A 16,238-nucleotide genomic window follows, 5' to 3' on the forward strand; every position below is an offset into this window, starting at 1 on the left:
CGTATCCAAATTCTCAAGTAAGGTGCCTGACCACTTTACTATAGCTTTTGCAATCCATGCACTAGCAATAGTGGGACATAATATGGCCCCCGAAGCGGTGTACATTGATTTAAGTGTATTATCAATTTTTACGATCAGCCGGCTTCTTTAAGGCAGTAGATCACGGAACAGGCAAAACCACCTTTTTTGAGAGTCTGGACACAGATGCGTCAACAATTGGAGGGTTTTCCCATTTTTTTTCTATCCTCCTCAGGGAAAGGGAATGTCACCTGGACCCATTTAGGGATCTTTAATTTTTTCTCAGGGTTTTCCCACGTTTTCTCAAATATAGCATTAACTCCTTTGACGCAGGGAATGTTAGCGAGGCTTTCTTATTTTCAGTGAAAAAAGCCTCAACCTGCTCAGGTGTAGTATCATTAATATTTAACACATCTCTGATAGCCTCTATCATCAATTGCACCCCCTTTGCAAGAGAGGCAGACCCCCGCAACACATCCCCATTACTGTCTGTGGTGTCAAAATCGGTATCCGTGTAATCTTGCATGACACGAACAAGCGCACGTTCGTGGGGGTATATAGCGGAGCGTCCTGAGGTACCAGAATCGGGCCATACTGCCATAGTGTTCTGTAATACCAGGGTTGCAGATTTATTACTTGCAACCCTGTCTGAAATCTGAGAAATCCAAGATTTGATAGAGGAAAATCACTCAGGTTCCTTTGCTGGAATCTGTGCTAAACCAGTGCTATCCTGATTACATGGAATGGGATCATCCTGGGAGGACATTTCCTCCGCAGCATATGACACAGTGTCCCTGGACATAGCTAAAGGAGACCACCAAACACTCCACATACACACAGGGGAGGGCAGACAGAGTTTCCCCCCAAGAATGGCAAGAGAGACACAGAGATTGGAGCCAACCCACACACAGCGCTTCTAACCAAAGGGAGACCCCTTGTCAGCGCTGACTGTGCACCTTATTAGGATACACAGTCGTATTGCTGCCTCCCCCCTTCCACAACCCCCTGGTACCGTTTACAGATAGCTGGAGTTGCTGTGGAGGGACCTGTTTCTCCTGATCAGCGCGGTGCAGGCAAGAAAATGGTGCTGAATGCTGCTGGGTCTACTCTGAGGAGAAGCTCCGTCCCAAAATGGCGCTGTCTTCCAGCTCTTCCACTGATTATACTGGCCTGAGGATTTAGTGCTGGCTGAGATCCAAGGACCCCGACAGGCTTTGGGACCAGTGTAGGGTGTAGCGCTGGCTCAGGGCGCCCTTCACAGCGCCGCACCATGTACCGCTGAGCCTCCCGGAGCGCAGTTAATACTGCGCTCCTACCCTGCTGCCGCCATCTTAACACCGACCCCCTGGCTTGCTAGGGGGTTTGGTGTCTCACTCGCCACCAATTCTTCAGCTCAGTGTCCTGTCAGCAGAGTAAGATGCTCAGAGCCCGTAGGGCGGACACTACTCCCGCCCTTAGTCCCACGAAGCAGGGAGGCTGTTGCCAGCAGCCTCCCTGTAAAATAATAAACTCTAAATAAAACTTTTCTAGGGAAACTCTGGAGAGCTCCCCTAGCTGTGACCGGCTCCTCCGGGCACATTTTCTAAACTGAGTCTGGTAGGAGGGGCATAGAGGGAGGAGCCAGCCCACACTCTCAAACTCTTAAAGTGCCAATGGCTCCTGGTGTATCCGTCTATACCCCTATGGTACTAATATGGACCCCAGCATCCTCTAGGACGTAAGAGAAAAAGGAGGACCTTTTCCAATTTATCAGCCAACCATGGGACTGAAGGAAGGCAACCGTCAGTTGGAGATGACTAAGGAGAACTTCCTGTGAGTTTGCCATGAGCAGCAAGTTGTTCACGTACCGTAGGATCCGCACTCCCTGACGACGAAGATGGGCCATCATAACGGCCATCACCTTCATGAATATGCAAGGAGCCATGGCCAAGCCAAATGGCAGAGTCTGAAATTGGTAGTGCAGGTTGTGAATAGCAAAGCGCAGATACTGCTGGTGGGAAGTGGCAATAGGAATATGCAGATATGCATCCTGAATATCCAGTGAGACCATGTAGTCCCTTGGCTCCAGTGCCAGTATTATTGACCGTAAATTTTCCATATGAAACTTGGACACCCTTACAAACTTGTTCAAAGATTTGAGGTTGAGGATAGGTCGGTGGAACCAAAAATAGGGTCGAGTAATATCCCCTGCCCCTCTGAGACTGAGGAAGCAGCACAATCACACCTGAGTGTAGCAGAGAACCAACCACAGTTTGCAATGTTTGCACCTTTATCGGGTCTGCTGGTAGGCCAGTGGTGAAGAACTGGTGAGGAGAACGTCTCTTGAACGAGACGGTGTACCTGTGAGAGACGACATATAGCACCCAGGCGTCTGAAGTGGTTGTGTGCCAGACTTGAGTGAAGTGCAGAAGTTGGCATCCCACCCTGGGCTCCCCCAGGAGGAGGCCTGCCCCGTCAGGCTGCAGGCTTGTCTGGTTTAGCAGCCGGCTGCTGTGCCGTCCAGGACTGTTTGGCCTTGGGCTTGGAAAGCTTAGATTGGCAAGGTTGTCTGGGGAACGACTGACCTTTTGCTTTCCCTTGAGGCCGTAGCTGTGGCAGGTCTGGCCGTGGCACCTGTAAGTGAATATAAAAACTTAAGACGCGTGTCCAATTGTCTATCAGGTAAATCCTTGAAGGAGGACGCTGTAGGAATAGGGAAACTGGAACTCTTTATCAAGCGTGTCACATGAGACTCCACAATAGTTGGATTTTCGATTTTGCATAAATAGCAGCCGGTAACGGATAAAAGGAGATTAGCCTTTTAGGTACAGTAAACTTATTGCTAAGAGTTTTCCATGCCTCACTCATAGCATTTGAGAAATAGTCAGAGTGTGGAAACTCAGACATTACCACATTTTGGCATTTACACAAAGGATCTTTTGATTTTGGTGCCGGTTCAGCTTCTTCTAGCTGGAGCGAGAATTTAACTGCCCTAACTAAAGCAGCCACATTAAATGGGATGCAGTCAATTTACCGACAATCAAAATACCAACGGTCGAAATCCAGACAGCAATTGAACGACGGTCAAAATCCCAACATGGACAAAATACCGACAAAGGTCAAAATACAGACATGTAAAATGTTGACAGGTCAAAATGCCGACATGAGTTTTTCAGCTTTTTCATTGAAACCGACTTGTTCATACTTTACCATCCCAGTGGACTTGGAGGGGGAATATAATAGTGTGCCGAGAGCAGCGAGGCACCGTGCCCGAAGCATGGCGAGGGGACGCGGCATACTTATATGGTGTCCATGTCGACCTATGTCGACATACACACACAAAACCAATGAAAAACACATGTCAGTATTTTGACCTGTCGACATTTTACATGTCGGTATTGTGACCTTGCCTGTATTTTAAATGTCTGTATTTTGTCCATGTTGGTATTTTGACCGTCGGTCAATTTGCTGTCGGGATTTCGACCGTCGGGATTGTGATTGTAGGTATTTCATACCGATCCCCATTAAATTTATATTGCACCTCTTCCTCCCCAGGAGAGTCAGCATCAGAGAAATCAGCATGATCTGCTGCAGCAGAAGATTCCTCAGAATTTGATAGTGACGTAGACTGAGGATTTCACAGTACACTTGGTGGCAGTAGGTGTAGGTAGTGTTACCTGGCCCTACAATTTATTATGGAATGCAGCTGATGATACTGCCAGACTCTGCACAGAGTTAAAAAAAACATGTCCAACCAGGGGGGAGGGACAGGTGGGGGCTGGTAAGGGATGATAAACATGCTGCAATTGCTGAGGTAGGGGGAGTCACAGATGGGGTTGCAATATGGTGAGCAATTTTAGCCAGCATGTGAGAAAATGAGGCCCAAGGAGGCTCCTGTGCTGGCATTGCATTGTATGTGTTTGCATTGCAATAATAATAACTTTGATTTTACCTTGGATTTTTATCTGAAGATTTGCATCCTGAGCACCACAAAATCTGCTCATCTTCAGTCAGAGTTGGAAGCTTGTCCAGTATGTTTAGGAGAAGTATACAATGTGGGAATAAGTGTTCACGTGGAAGCTCTGGATAGAAACATAGGAAATAAATAATGTTCACTGAAAGGAAATGGTAGATCTCTCAGATAAAGGACCTGCTTCACTCACATAGAGACTGAGAACACCTTTTTGTTCTCCAGGCAAATTTTTTATATTAATTTTTTTGCCTGTGCGTATGAACACAGTTTAATTATATTCATCAAATTTAACATACGATAATTAAGTAAAAATTTGGTGATTGTCTATATATAGATTTGTGTGACAAGCGGTCTGTTTCCACCTGTAAAGGTGTGTACACACGGTGAGATATTTTATTTAAATTTTGACTATATAGTCAAAATCGCAAGAAAAGTTAGTGCATATCGCAAGGTGCAAGTCACCTTGCGATCCCGATTCGATCCCGATGCGCGGTCCCGCAAGGTCGGCATCGCAAGAAAAGATAGACTGTGCAGGCAAGTCGATCCTGGCTAGATCGGTGTACTATCTAGTTCATCTCACATGTCAATTAAATCTCACATAAGCCAAAATCTCACATAAGCCAAAATCGTAACCACACATAGTCCATATCTCAAGAAAAGTTCGTCAAAATCGGTGGGGCTGGGCTCCGGGGAGTTCAAGGGAAATAGCATAGTCAAAATCGGCCAAGGCAAGGATTTCACTGTGCGTACACACCTTAAGATGCAAGCAAAATAAGTGGTAACTGCTGTCTCGGGGCTGTTCACGGAGTGATAGCAGATCAATAATTGAACAATTCTATGTATTTTACCAGGAGAACAGACTGCACAACAAAAAATAGGATTTTAATTACCTACCGGTAAATCCTTATCTCGTAGGCCGGAGAGGATACTGGGGTTCCACTTAGTACCATGGGGTATAGACGGGTCCACTAGGAGCCATGGGCACTTTAAGAATTTGATAGTGTGGTCTGGCTCCTCCCTCTATGCCCCTCCTACCAGACTCAGTCAAGGAAACTGTGACCGAGGAGGCAGGCATACTTTGAGACAAGGATATAAAGTATAGTGGTGAGATTCCGAACCAGCACGCGCAAACCAGAGGAAAGCTATGCTAACCCCACTTTAAACAGGAACAGCAACAGCTTAACCAACAAAACTTAACCAAGTAACAGTGCAGGAAGAACGAAGCCCTGGGAGGGCGCCCAGTATCCTCTACGGACTACGAGAAAAGGATTTACTGGTAGGTAATTAAAATCTTATTTTCTGTTACGTCCTAGAGCAGGCCTGGCCAACCTGTGGCTCTCCAGCTGTTGTAATACTACAAGTCCCATCATGCCTTGCCACGGTTTTCCTATTAGGGAATGTTAAAACTGTGGTAGGGCATGCTGAGATGTGTAGTTTCACAACATCTGGAGAGCCACAGGTTGGCCAGGCCTGTCCTAGAGGATACTGAGGTTCCATTTAGTACCATGGGGATGTACCAGAACTCCCAAACCGGGTGGGAGAGTGCTGAGGTTCCTGCAGAATTGATTGAACAAACTTTAGGTCCTCAGAGGTCAAAGTATCAAACTTGTATAACTTAGCAAACGTGTTCGAACAAGACCAAGTAGACGCTCGGCAGAGCTGTAAAGCCTAGACACCCCAGGCAGCTGCCCAGGAAGAACCCACCGACATAGCAGAGTGGGCCTGTACAGATTTTGGAACCGGCAAACCTGCCATGGAATAAGCATGCTGGATAGTGAGCCTGATCCAGCCTGCAATTGTCTGCTTTGAAACAGGACACCCAATTTTATTGGGATCATAGAGAACTAACAGCGAGTCGTATTTCCTCTGACGAACTGTCCTCTTTATGTATACCTTCAAAAGCCCTCACAACATCCAAAGACTTTGAAGTAGCAGAGGTGTCGGTGACAACCAGAACCACAATAGGTTGGTTGATGTGAAACACAGACACCACTTTAGGAAGAAATTGCTGATGAGTTCTGAATTCAGCTCTGTCTTCATGGAAAATTAAATAGGCGCTTTTGTGAGACAAAGCCCCCAGCTCCGACACACATCTTGCTGAAGCCAAGGCCAACGGTGTGATGGTCTTCCACGTAAGATATTTTACGTCCACCTCCTGTAACGGTTCAAACCAGTCCGATTGGAGGAACTGTAGCACCAAATTGAGATCCCAAGGTGCCGTGGGAGGCACAAAGGGAGGTTGTATGTGCAGAACACCTTTCAAGAACGTCTGGACCTCAGGGAGAGAAGCCAATTGTTTTTGAAAGAAGATGGACAAGGCCGAAATCTGGACTTTTATGAAGACCAGACGTAGGTCCACATCCACACCTGCCTGCAGAAAAAGCAGGAAACTTCCAAGATGAAATTCCACTGCAGAATAATTTCTGCTCTCACACCAAGAGACATATTTCTTCCAAATACGGTGGTAATGTTTAGACGTTACCCCCTTCCTGGCTTGGATCATAGTCGGGATAACTCTTCTGGCTAGAATCAGCTGTTCAGCTTCCATGCCGTCAAACGTAGCCGTGGTAAGTCCTAACAGATGAACGGGCCCTGTTGCAGAAGATCCTTGCGAAGAGGTAGAGGCCACGGATCTTCGAGGAGCATCTCCAGAAGGTCTGCGTACCTGGCCCTCCTTGGCCTGTCCGGAGCAATGAGCATTGCTTGAACCTTTTCCCATTTAATTCTTTTTAGAATTCTTGGGATCAGAGGAAGTGGAGGAAACGCGTACACCATCTGATAGACCCATGGAGTCGTCAGAGCGTCTACCACCACTGCCTGTGGGTCTCTCGACCTGGAACAATACCGCTTAAGCTTCTTGTTGAGATGCGAGGCCATCATGTCGATTTGTGGATATCCCCATCAACAAGTTAAGCACTTGAACACTACTGGGTGAAGGCCCAACTCCCCCAGGTGCAGGACGTGTCTGCTGACGAAGTCTGCTTCCCAGTTGTCAACTCCAGGTACGAAGACCGCTGACAGCGCCACAGCGTTTTTTTCTGCTCAGAGGAGAATTCTTGACACTGCTGTCACATTGTCCGACGGGACCTGAACGGCCAAATCTTGAAGAAGGTATGAGGCCTGCAGAAGTGCGTTGTATATGGCCCTGAGTTCCAGAATGTTGATTGGAAGGATGACTTCCTGACTTGACAATCTTCCTTGAAACTGCACCCCCTGGGTGACTGCTCCCCAATAATCTCTGAGGCTTGCGTCCGTGCTTACCAGAATCCAGTCCTAAATTCCGAACCTTCGACGAGGTGAGAAATCTGTAGCCACCACAGAAGGGAGATCCTGGCTTTTGGAGACAGACGGATCCTCTGCTGCATGTGAGGATGCGATTCGGACCATTTGTCCAATAGATCGAGCTGGAAGGGTCTTGCGTGAAACCTTCCGTATTGAAGTGCCTTGTAAGAGGCCACTATGTTCCTCAGAAGGCAAATGCATAGATGCACCGATATCCGTGTCGGCTTCAGGACATCCAAAAAAAAACCATCGAATGGATTACGAATTCCTTTTCCAACAGAAGGAACACTTTCTGCGACTCCATGTCCAGTTTCATTCCCAGTAGTGGGAGCCTCCGTGTTGGCTCTAGGTGAGATTTTGGAAGGTTCAGAATCCACCCGTGATCCTGGAGAAGTTTGGTTAAGAGACCAATGCTGTCCAGCAACCTCTCCCTCGACAGCGCCTTTAATCAGAAGATAGTCCAGGTACGGAATTATATTCACTCCTTGTTTGCGGAGTATAAACATCATCTCTGCCATCACTTTGGTGAATATCCTTGGTGCCGTGGAGAGACCAAATGGCAGGGCCTGGAACTGGTAGTGACAGTCCTGCAGTGCAAACCATAGATAAGCCTGATGAGGTAGCCAGATCGGAATGCGAAGGTACGCATCCTTGATATCAAGAGACACTAGGAATTCCACTTCCTCCAGACCTAAGATCACCGCTCTCAGAGACTCCATCATGAACTTGAACACTCTTAAGAACGGATTCAAGGACTTGAGGTTCAGAATCGGTCTTACCGAACCGTCCGGTTTCGGTGCTACAAACAAGTTGGAATAGTACTCCTTGTTGTGCAGCTGAGGTAGAACTGGAACAATGACTTGAGTCTGTACCAGATTTTGGATGGCATGCTGTAAAGTTATACTTGCCTCTTGTGAAACTGGTAAGCCTGATTTGAAGAATCTGTGAGGTGGGAGGTCTTGGAACTCCAGTCTGTAGCCCTGGGAAATAAGATCTATGACCCAGGGATCCTGGCACGAACTTGACCAGATGTGACTGAAGAATTTTAGTCGGGCTCCCACCCGACAGCCCTCCAGGCATCGCGGTCCACCGTCATGCTGAAGGCTTTGAGGAAGCAGAGCCTGAGCTCTGTTCCTGAGCACCTGCAGTTGCTGTATTGCGTGGTTAACCTTTTGCGCCTCTGGAGGCCATAGAAGCACCTCTGGATTTGCCCTTAAACTGTAAATTTGAAGCTGAAAGAGTTTTCCTGGCGGGGGGAGTTGCAGAAGGAAGATGCATCGACTTAGCTTTGGAGATCCATTTGTCTAGTTCATCTCCAAACAAGGCCTCTCCTGTGTACGGTAGGCCTTCCAAGCCTTTCCTGGAGTCCGCATCAGCAGTCAACTGGCGTAGCCACAAGCCCATGCGTGCTGACACTGCCATAGTGGTGGTGTATGCATTAAGCACACCTATCTCTTTTATGGCTTTCATCATAAAGTTCGCAGAGTCCAGTATATTGCTGCAGGAGTAAAACAACATCCCCTCTAGACAAGGAATCTAAGCCCTCAATTAGGTTACCTGACAATTTAGCAATGGCTTTTGTGATCCACTCACATGCAATAGTGGGTCTCTGGGCCACCCAAGCAGCTGTGTACAATGATTTGAGTGTAGTCTCAATTTTACGATCAGCTGTGTCTTTTAAGGAGTCTGCACCAGGGACAGGCAATACAATTTTTCGTGACAGCCTAAAGACTGATGCGTCCACTATCGGTGGATTTTCCCGTTTATTCCTATTCTCCAGAGAAAAAGGAAAAGATGAGAGCAACCTTTTAGGGATTTTAAATTTCTTATCAGGATTAACCCACGGTTCTTCAAACGGGGTATTCAATTCCTTTGACACATGAAAAGTGACTGAGGACTTCTTTTTTACATTAAAATAAGATTCCTCACACTCCTCTGACACCTTATCAGGAAGTTGCAGAACATCTCTGATAGCCTCTATAAGAGCCTCTATTCCCTGTGACAGAGTAGCATCCCCCCCCCCCCTCCAAATCCACCTCCATGTCTGACCCGTCAGCGTCAGTCAGACTGCAGGATATGGGCAAGAGATCGTTTTTGCGGACAAATGGGAGGGGATTGAGACGCTGGTTTGGGGACTGAGTCTCTATTCATAAACTCATCCACAGTCTGTCTTAAGTATTGCATCTCTTTCTCATTGTGGGATAATTTCGTAGAAATTTTGGGAGAACATTCCATTAATGGAATTAACCCACTCCGGTTCAGCCCCGCTATTCTGGGAAGGTGCACTGCCCTGAGTACTCAGTAATGAGCCCCTTGGTGAAGAGGAACACTCCGCTGTACAAGAAACACACTCTTGGCCAGACAAAATGTAAATGTGACAGCACACACACACAGGAAAAGATTACGCACAATTAACCAAAAAGATCTCTTCAGGGAGACACAGTTATTTGGAATTAGCCCCCACCGCGCCCTTATCGCTAATGCCAAGCTTAGCCGGGTCGCAGACTAAGTCCACTAATAATCGCTCCACCCCTGCTATGACCCCCTGGTACTGCTAAGGTAATCTGGAGTCTCTCCGGAGGAGCTGCGCGTCCCTGTCAGTCAGCGTCTGTGTTCACTGCAGAGGGAAAATGGCGCTGATGAGCTGCTGGATCCGCTCATGGTGAAGGCGCGCGGTCTTCCCACTTTTTTATACTGGCTGAGGTAATCTGGTGCTTAAAATGGAGAGAAAACCGCTTTAAAGCTGTTTTTGCCAGTGTGGGTACTGTGTACAGTGTACTGAGATGCAGCTGTGTACTATGTCTGGATACGCTTTCCGCCCCGGTTAGAAGCCGCGCGTCTCCGTACCCTCATGCTCCATACCCTCATGCTGCCATAATGGCCGGCTTAGTACTCACCACTCTTCTGGCTCTATTAGGGGTGGCGGCATGCTGCGGGAATGTACGCTCGCCGTGGTGGGGCTTGCGAATAGTTCCCTCAGGAGCTCAGTGTCCTGTCAGCGGGGAACGGGACCATTAACCCTTTAAAATAAATGCAGAAAACTCTTCAGGAGCTTCCATAAGCGTGACCGGCTCCTCCGGGCACATTTTCTAAACAGTCTGGTAGGAGGGGCATAGAGGGAGGAGCCAGCCTACACTATCAAATTCTTAAAGTGCCGATGGCTCATAGTGGACCTGTCTATAGCCCATGGCACTAAATGGAACCACAGTATCCTCTAGGACGTAACAGAAAATGTTACTAACTTATTCTGCCTTTTATTATATAATGCATGTTTCTATCAAAAGAATTATGGTAAATCAGCCCAACAAGTAGGGAACATTATGGAAAAACATTTTGGCCCTGATCCTAAGGTGGGAGTAAATAAAAAAAATAAAAATAAAAAAGCACGCAACTGTGCACCAAACCATGTTGTAATGCAAGGTATGCAAATACATTTATTTTTGCATGCAGGGTAAATACAGTACTTGCTGCTTTTGCATGAAGCCCACAAACGCTGGACAGCTTTATTCTTACACTGCAATTTAGATTTAAGTTTGGACACACCCCTCTCAAATCTATATCCGAGTATTTTACACCTGTCCACCTGCTGTGAAACATAATTTTGCAAACGTACACAGTTTAGGACCCCATACATCAGGCAGCCAATCAAAAATGTAGTTTAGTGGCCATCAATGATTGGCGTTCCATCAAGGAAATTCTACATGTTAAAATTCCCCGATTTGCTGATCCTGAACATCCCAGGCATTGGGGGTAGGGAAATTGCAACAATCCATTGCAGGTGTATCGGGACCTTTACTTGCTCTTTTCTGTTTTACTCCCACCTCAGAATCCGACCCTTTGCCTTTCCCCAAAAAGCAATATGTTAATTCTTTATAACAAGATAAAAAAAAAAACAATGACCGTTCAGTACAAAGTATTCATATGTACACAAGTAATATCTTTATGGCATATGTTGGCTTAAGGTCAGAATCTAAAAACAGAAAAAAGGTTAATTTATATTTGCAGTATATATGCAATGATGACTGTAACATGTAGATGGAGCAACGGGATACTCCTCCCACTGGGACTTTAAAATCATGGCACATGTTGAACCAAAAATGTATTTTTAAATATGCAATAGAATCTCTCTACCATTCTAATTATACATTTTTTATATGTTGAAATTTTATAAATATCTTTCCTCATTAGCACAGTTTAATTGTAAAATCATAATGAAACGGTTTGCCATATAAATTATTGGAAATTCATATAACTAAACATATCAGACACGAAGGGGCAAATGTGAATGCCTGTGAATTGTATGCATCAGCAAAATCCCTTCGGGTCTGACTGATGTTTTCAAACATTAATCATAAGGCCATAACAAACAGTTTTTTCCTTGTAAATGATTGCCACTTTAAAACATCAGGCAGACTCACTAGAAACTCACCGATGGCTATTATATTTACCCCTAAGAAATAAGCCCCCCCACCCCCACAAATAAAGACTGAGTTCTGCGATTTATTATAAAATGATTTTGCTTTACTGTAGTCTGCACTGAATAAAAGGTATTATAATTGTTTTGTGTCATTCTGATGTTTGCAGAATCTAAACAAGTCGAATTTAAAGCTTCTGTTATAAAATGTTTATTCGAGATGTTTGCACCAACAGAGCACACACAATTGGGAGATACAGCCTTGGTGCTGGAAAAATAAGATTTTACTTACCGATAAATCTATTTCTCATAGTCCGTAGTGGATGCTGGGGACTCCGTCAGGACCATGGGGATTAGCGGCTCCGCAGGAGACAGGGCACAAAAAGTAAGCTTTTAGGATCACATGGTGTGTACTGGCTCCTCCCCCTATGACCCTCCTCCAAGCCTCAGTTAGGTACTGTGCCCGGACAAGCGTACACAATAAGGAAGGATCTTGAATCCCGGGTAAGACTCATACCAGCCACACCAATCACACCGTACAACCTGTGATTTGAACCCAGTTAACAGTATGATAACAACGAAGGAGCCTCTGAAAAGATGGCCCACAACAATAATAACCCGATTTTTGTAACAATAATTATGTACAAGTAATGCAGACAATCCGCACTTGGGATGGGCGCCCAGCATCCACTACAGACTATGAGAAATAGATTTATCGGTAAGTAAAATCTTATTTTCTCTAACGTCCTAGTGGATGCTGGGGACTCCGTCAGGACCATGGGGATTATACCAAAGCTCCCAAACGGGCGGGAGAGTGCGGATGACTCTGCAGCACCGAATGAGAGAACTCCAGGTCCTCCTCAGCCAGGGTATCAAATTTGTAGAATTTTACAAACGTGTTCCCGCCTGACCACGTAGCTGCTCGGCAAAGTTGTAAAGCCGAGACCCCTCGGGCAGCCGCCCAAGATGAGCCCACCTTCCTTGTGGAATGGGCATTTACAGATTTTGGCTGTGGCAGGCCTGCCACAGAATGTGCAAGTTGAATTGTACTACAAATCCAACGAGCAATAGTCTGCTTAGAAGCAGGAGCACCCAGCTTTTTGGGTGCATACAATATAAACAGCAAGTCAGACTTTCTGACTCCAGCCGTCCTGGAATTATATATATATATATATATATATATATATATATATATATATTTTCAGGGCCCTGACAACGTCTAGCAACTTGGAGTCCTCCAAGTCCCTAGTAGCCGCAGGCACCACAATAGGTTGTTTCAGGTGAAACGCTGACACCACCTTAGGAAGAAACTGGGGACGAGTCCCAGTTCTGCCCCGTCCGAATGGAAAATCAAATATGGGCTTTTGTAAGACAAAGCCGCCAATTCTGACAATCGCCTGGCCGAGGCCAGGGCCAACAGCATGGTCACTTTCCATGTGAGATATTTCAAATCGACAGATTTGAGCGGTTCAAACCAATATGATTTGAGGAATCCCAACACTACTTTGAGATCCCACGGTGCCACTGGAGGCACAAAAGGGGCTGTATATGCAATACTCCCTTGACAAATGTCTGGACTTCAGGAACTGAAGCCAATTCTTTCTGGAAGAAAATCGACAGGGCCGAAACTTGAACCTTAATGGACCCCAATTTGAGGCTCATAGACACTCCTGTTTTCAGGAAGTGCAGAAATCGACCTAGTTGAAATTTCTTCGTGGGGCCTTCCTGGCCTCACCCACGCAACATATTTTCACCACATGTGGTGATAACGTTGTGCGGTCACCTCCTTCCTGGCTTTGACCAGGGTAGGTATGACCTCTTCCGGAATGTCTTTTCCCTTAGAATCCGGCGTTCAACCGCCATGCCGTCAAACGCAGCCGCGGTAAGTCTTGGAACAGACATGGTGCTTGCTGAAGCAAGTCCCTTCTTAGCTCCTGAGGCCATTAGTCCTCTATGAGCATCTCTTGAAGTTCCGGGTACCAAGTCCCTCTTGGCCAATCCGGAGCCACGAGTATAGTTCTTACTCCTCTACGTCTTATAATTCTCAATACCTTGGTTATGAGAAGCAGAGGAGGGAACACATACACCGACTGTTACACCCACGGTGTTACCAGGACATCCACAGCTATCGCCTGAAGGTCTCGTGACCTGGCGCAATACCTGTCCCGTTTTTTGTTCGGGCGGGACGCCATCATGTCCACCTTTGGTCTTTCCCAACGGTTCACAATCATGCGGAAAACTTCCCTATGAAGTTCCCACTCTCCCGGGTGGAGGTCGTGCCTGCTGAGGAAGTCTGCTTCCCAGTCGTCCACTCCCGGAATGAACACTGTTGACAGTGCTATCACATGATTTTCCGCCTAGCGAAAAATCCTTGCAGTTTTGCCACTGCCCTCCTGCTTCTTGTGCCGCCCTTTCTGTTTACGTGGGCGACTGCCGTGATGTTATCCCACTGGATCAATACCGGCTGACCTTGAAGCAGAGGTCTTGCTAAGGTTAGAGCATTATAAATTTGCTCTTAGCTCCAGTATATTTATGTGGAGAGAATTCTCCAGACTTGATCACACTCCCTGGAAATTTTTTCCCTGTGTGACTGCTCCCCAGCCTCTCAGGCTGGCCTCCGTGGTTACCAGCATCCAATCCTGAATGCCGAATCTACGGCCCTCTAGAAGATGAGCACTCTGTAATCACCACAGGAGAGACACCCTTGTCCTTGGATATAGGGTTATCCGCTGATGCATCTAAAGATGCGATCCGGACCATTTGTCCAGCAGATCCCACTGAAGAGTTCTTGCGTGAAATCTGCCGAATGGAATCGCTTCGTAATAAGCCACCATTTTTACCAGGACTCTTGTGCAATGATGCACTGACACTTTTCCTGGTTTTAGGAGGATCCCGATTAGCTCGGATAACTCCCTGGCTTTCTCCTCTGGGAGAAACACCTTTTTCTGGACTGTGTCCAGAATCATCCCTAGGACCAGCAGACGTGTCGTCGGAACAACTGCGGTTTTGGAATATTTAGAATCCACCCGCGTTGTTGTAGAACTACTTGAGATAGTGCTACTCCGACCTCCAACTGTTCTCTGGACCTTGTTCTTATCAGGAGGTCGTCCATTTTCTTTGAAGACGAATCCTCATTTCGGTCATTACCTTGGTAAGGACCCGGGGTGCCTTGGACAATCCAACGGCATCGTCTGAAACTGATAGTGACAGTTCTGTACCACGAACCTGAGATACCCTTGGTGAGAAAGGCAAATTTTTGGAACATGGAGGTAAGCATCCCTGATGTCCCGGGACACCATATAGTCCCCTTCTTCCCGGTTCGCTATCACTGCTCTGAGTGACTCCATCTGGATTTGAACCTTTGTAAGTGTTCAAATATTTCAGATTTAGAATAGGTCTCACCTAGCCTTCTGGCTTCAGTACCACAATATAGTGTGGAATAATACCCCTTTCCCTGTTGTAATTTTATTATCACCTGCTGGGAATACAGCTTGTGAATTGTTTTCAATACTGCCTCCCTGTCGGAGGGAGACATTGGTACAGCAGACTACAGGAACCTGCGAGGGGGAAACGTCTCGACATTCCAATCTGTACCCCTTGGATACTACTTGTAGGATCCAGGGGTCCTGTACGGTCCTAGCGTCATGCTGAGAACTTGTTAGAAGCGGTGGAGGGCTTCTGTTCCTGGGAATGGGCTGCCTGCTGCAGTCTTCTTCCCTTTCCTCTATCCCTGGGCAGATATGACTCTTATAGGGACGAAAGGACTGAGGCTGAAAAGACGGTGTCTTTTCCTGCAGAGATGTGACTTAGGGTAAAAAACGGTGGATTTTCCAGCAGTTGCCGTGGCCACCAGGTCCCATGGACCGACCCCAAATAACTCCTCCCCTTTATACGGCAATACATCTTTGTGCCGTTTGGAATCTGCATCACCTGACCACTGTCGTGTCCATAAACATCTTCTTGCAGATATGGACATCGCATTTACTCTTGATGCCAGAGTGCAAATATCCCTCTGCGCATCTCGCATATATAGAAATGCATCCTTTAAATGCTCTATAGTCAATAAAATACTGTCCCTGTCAAGGGTATCAATATTTTTAGTCAGGGAATCCGACCAAGCCACCTCAGCTCTGCACATCCAGGCTGAGGCGATCGCTGGTCGCAGTATAACACCAGCATGTGTGTGTATACTTTTTAGGATATTTTCCAGCCTCCTATCAGCTGGCTCCTTAAGTACGGCCCTATCTGTAGATGGTACCGCCACTTGTTCTGATAAGCATGTGAGCGCCTTATCCACCCTAAGGGGTGTTTCCCAACGCGCCCTAACTTCTGGCGGGAAAGGGTATACCGCCAATAATTTTCTATCGGGGGAAACCCACGCATCATCACACACTTCATTTGATTTATCTGATTCAGGAAAAACTACAGGTAGTTTTTTCACATCCCACATAATACCCTTTTTTGTGGTACTTGTAGTATCAGAAATATGTAACACCTCCTTCATTGCCCTTAACGTGTGGCCCTAAAGGAAAATACGTTTGTTTCTTCACCGTCGACACTGAAATCAGTGTC

General features: G+C 46.5%; 1 protein-coding gene across 4 annotated transcripts in view; it reads right to left on the bottom strand.

The window, feature by feature from the left end:
- FIRRM (FIGNL1 interacting regulator of recombination and mitosis) overlaps positions 1–16,238 on the bottom strand; it is a 926,412-nt gene that overhangs the window by 388,777 nt on the left and 521,397 nt on the right. For all 4 annotated transcript variants that reach the window (XM_063940283.1, XM_063940285.1, XM_063940284.1 and 1 more), the window contains one exon: positions 3,950–4,079. In XM_063940283.1, the coding sequence (XP_063796353.1) occupies positions 3,950–4,079 (130 nt within the window). The remainder of the gene's footprint in view (positions 1–3,949; positions 4,080–16,238) is intronic.

The sequence above is a fragment of the Pseudophryne corroboree genome, chromosome 9 (assembly GCF_028390025.1).
Source record: "Pseudophryne corroboree isolate aPseCor3 chromosome 9, aPseCor3.hap2, whole genome shotgun sequence".
Classification (NCBI taxonomy): domain Eukaryota; kingdom Metazoa; phylum Chordata; class Amphibia; order Anura; family Myobatrachidae; genus Pseudophryne; species Pseudophryne corroboree.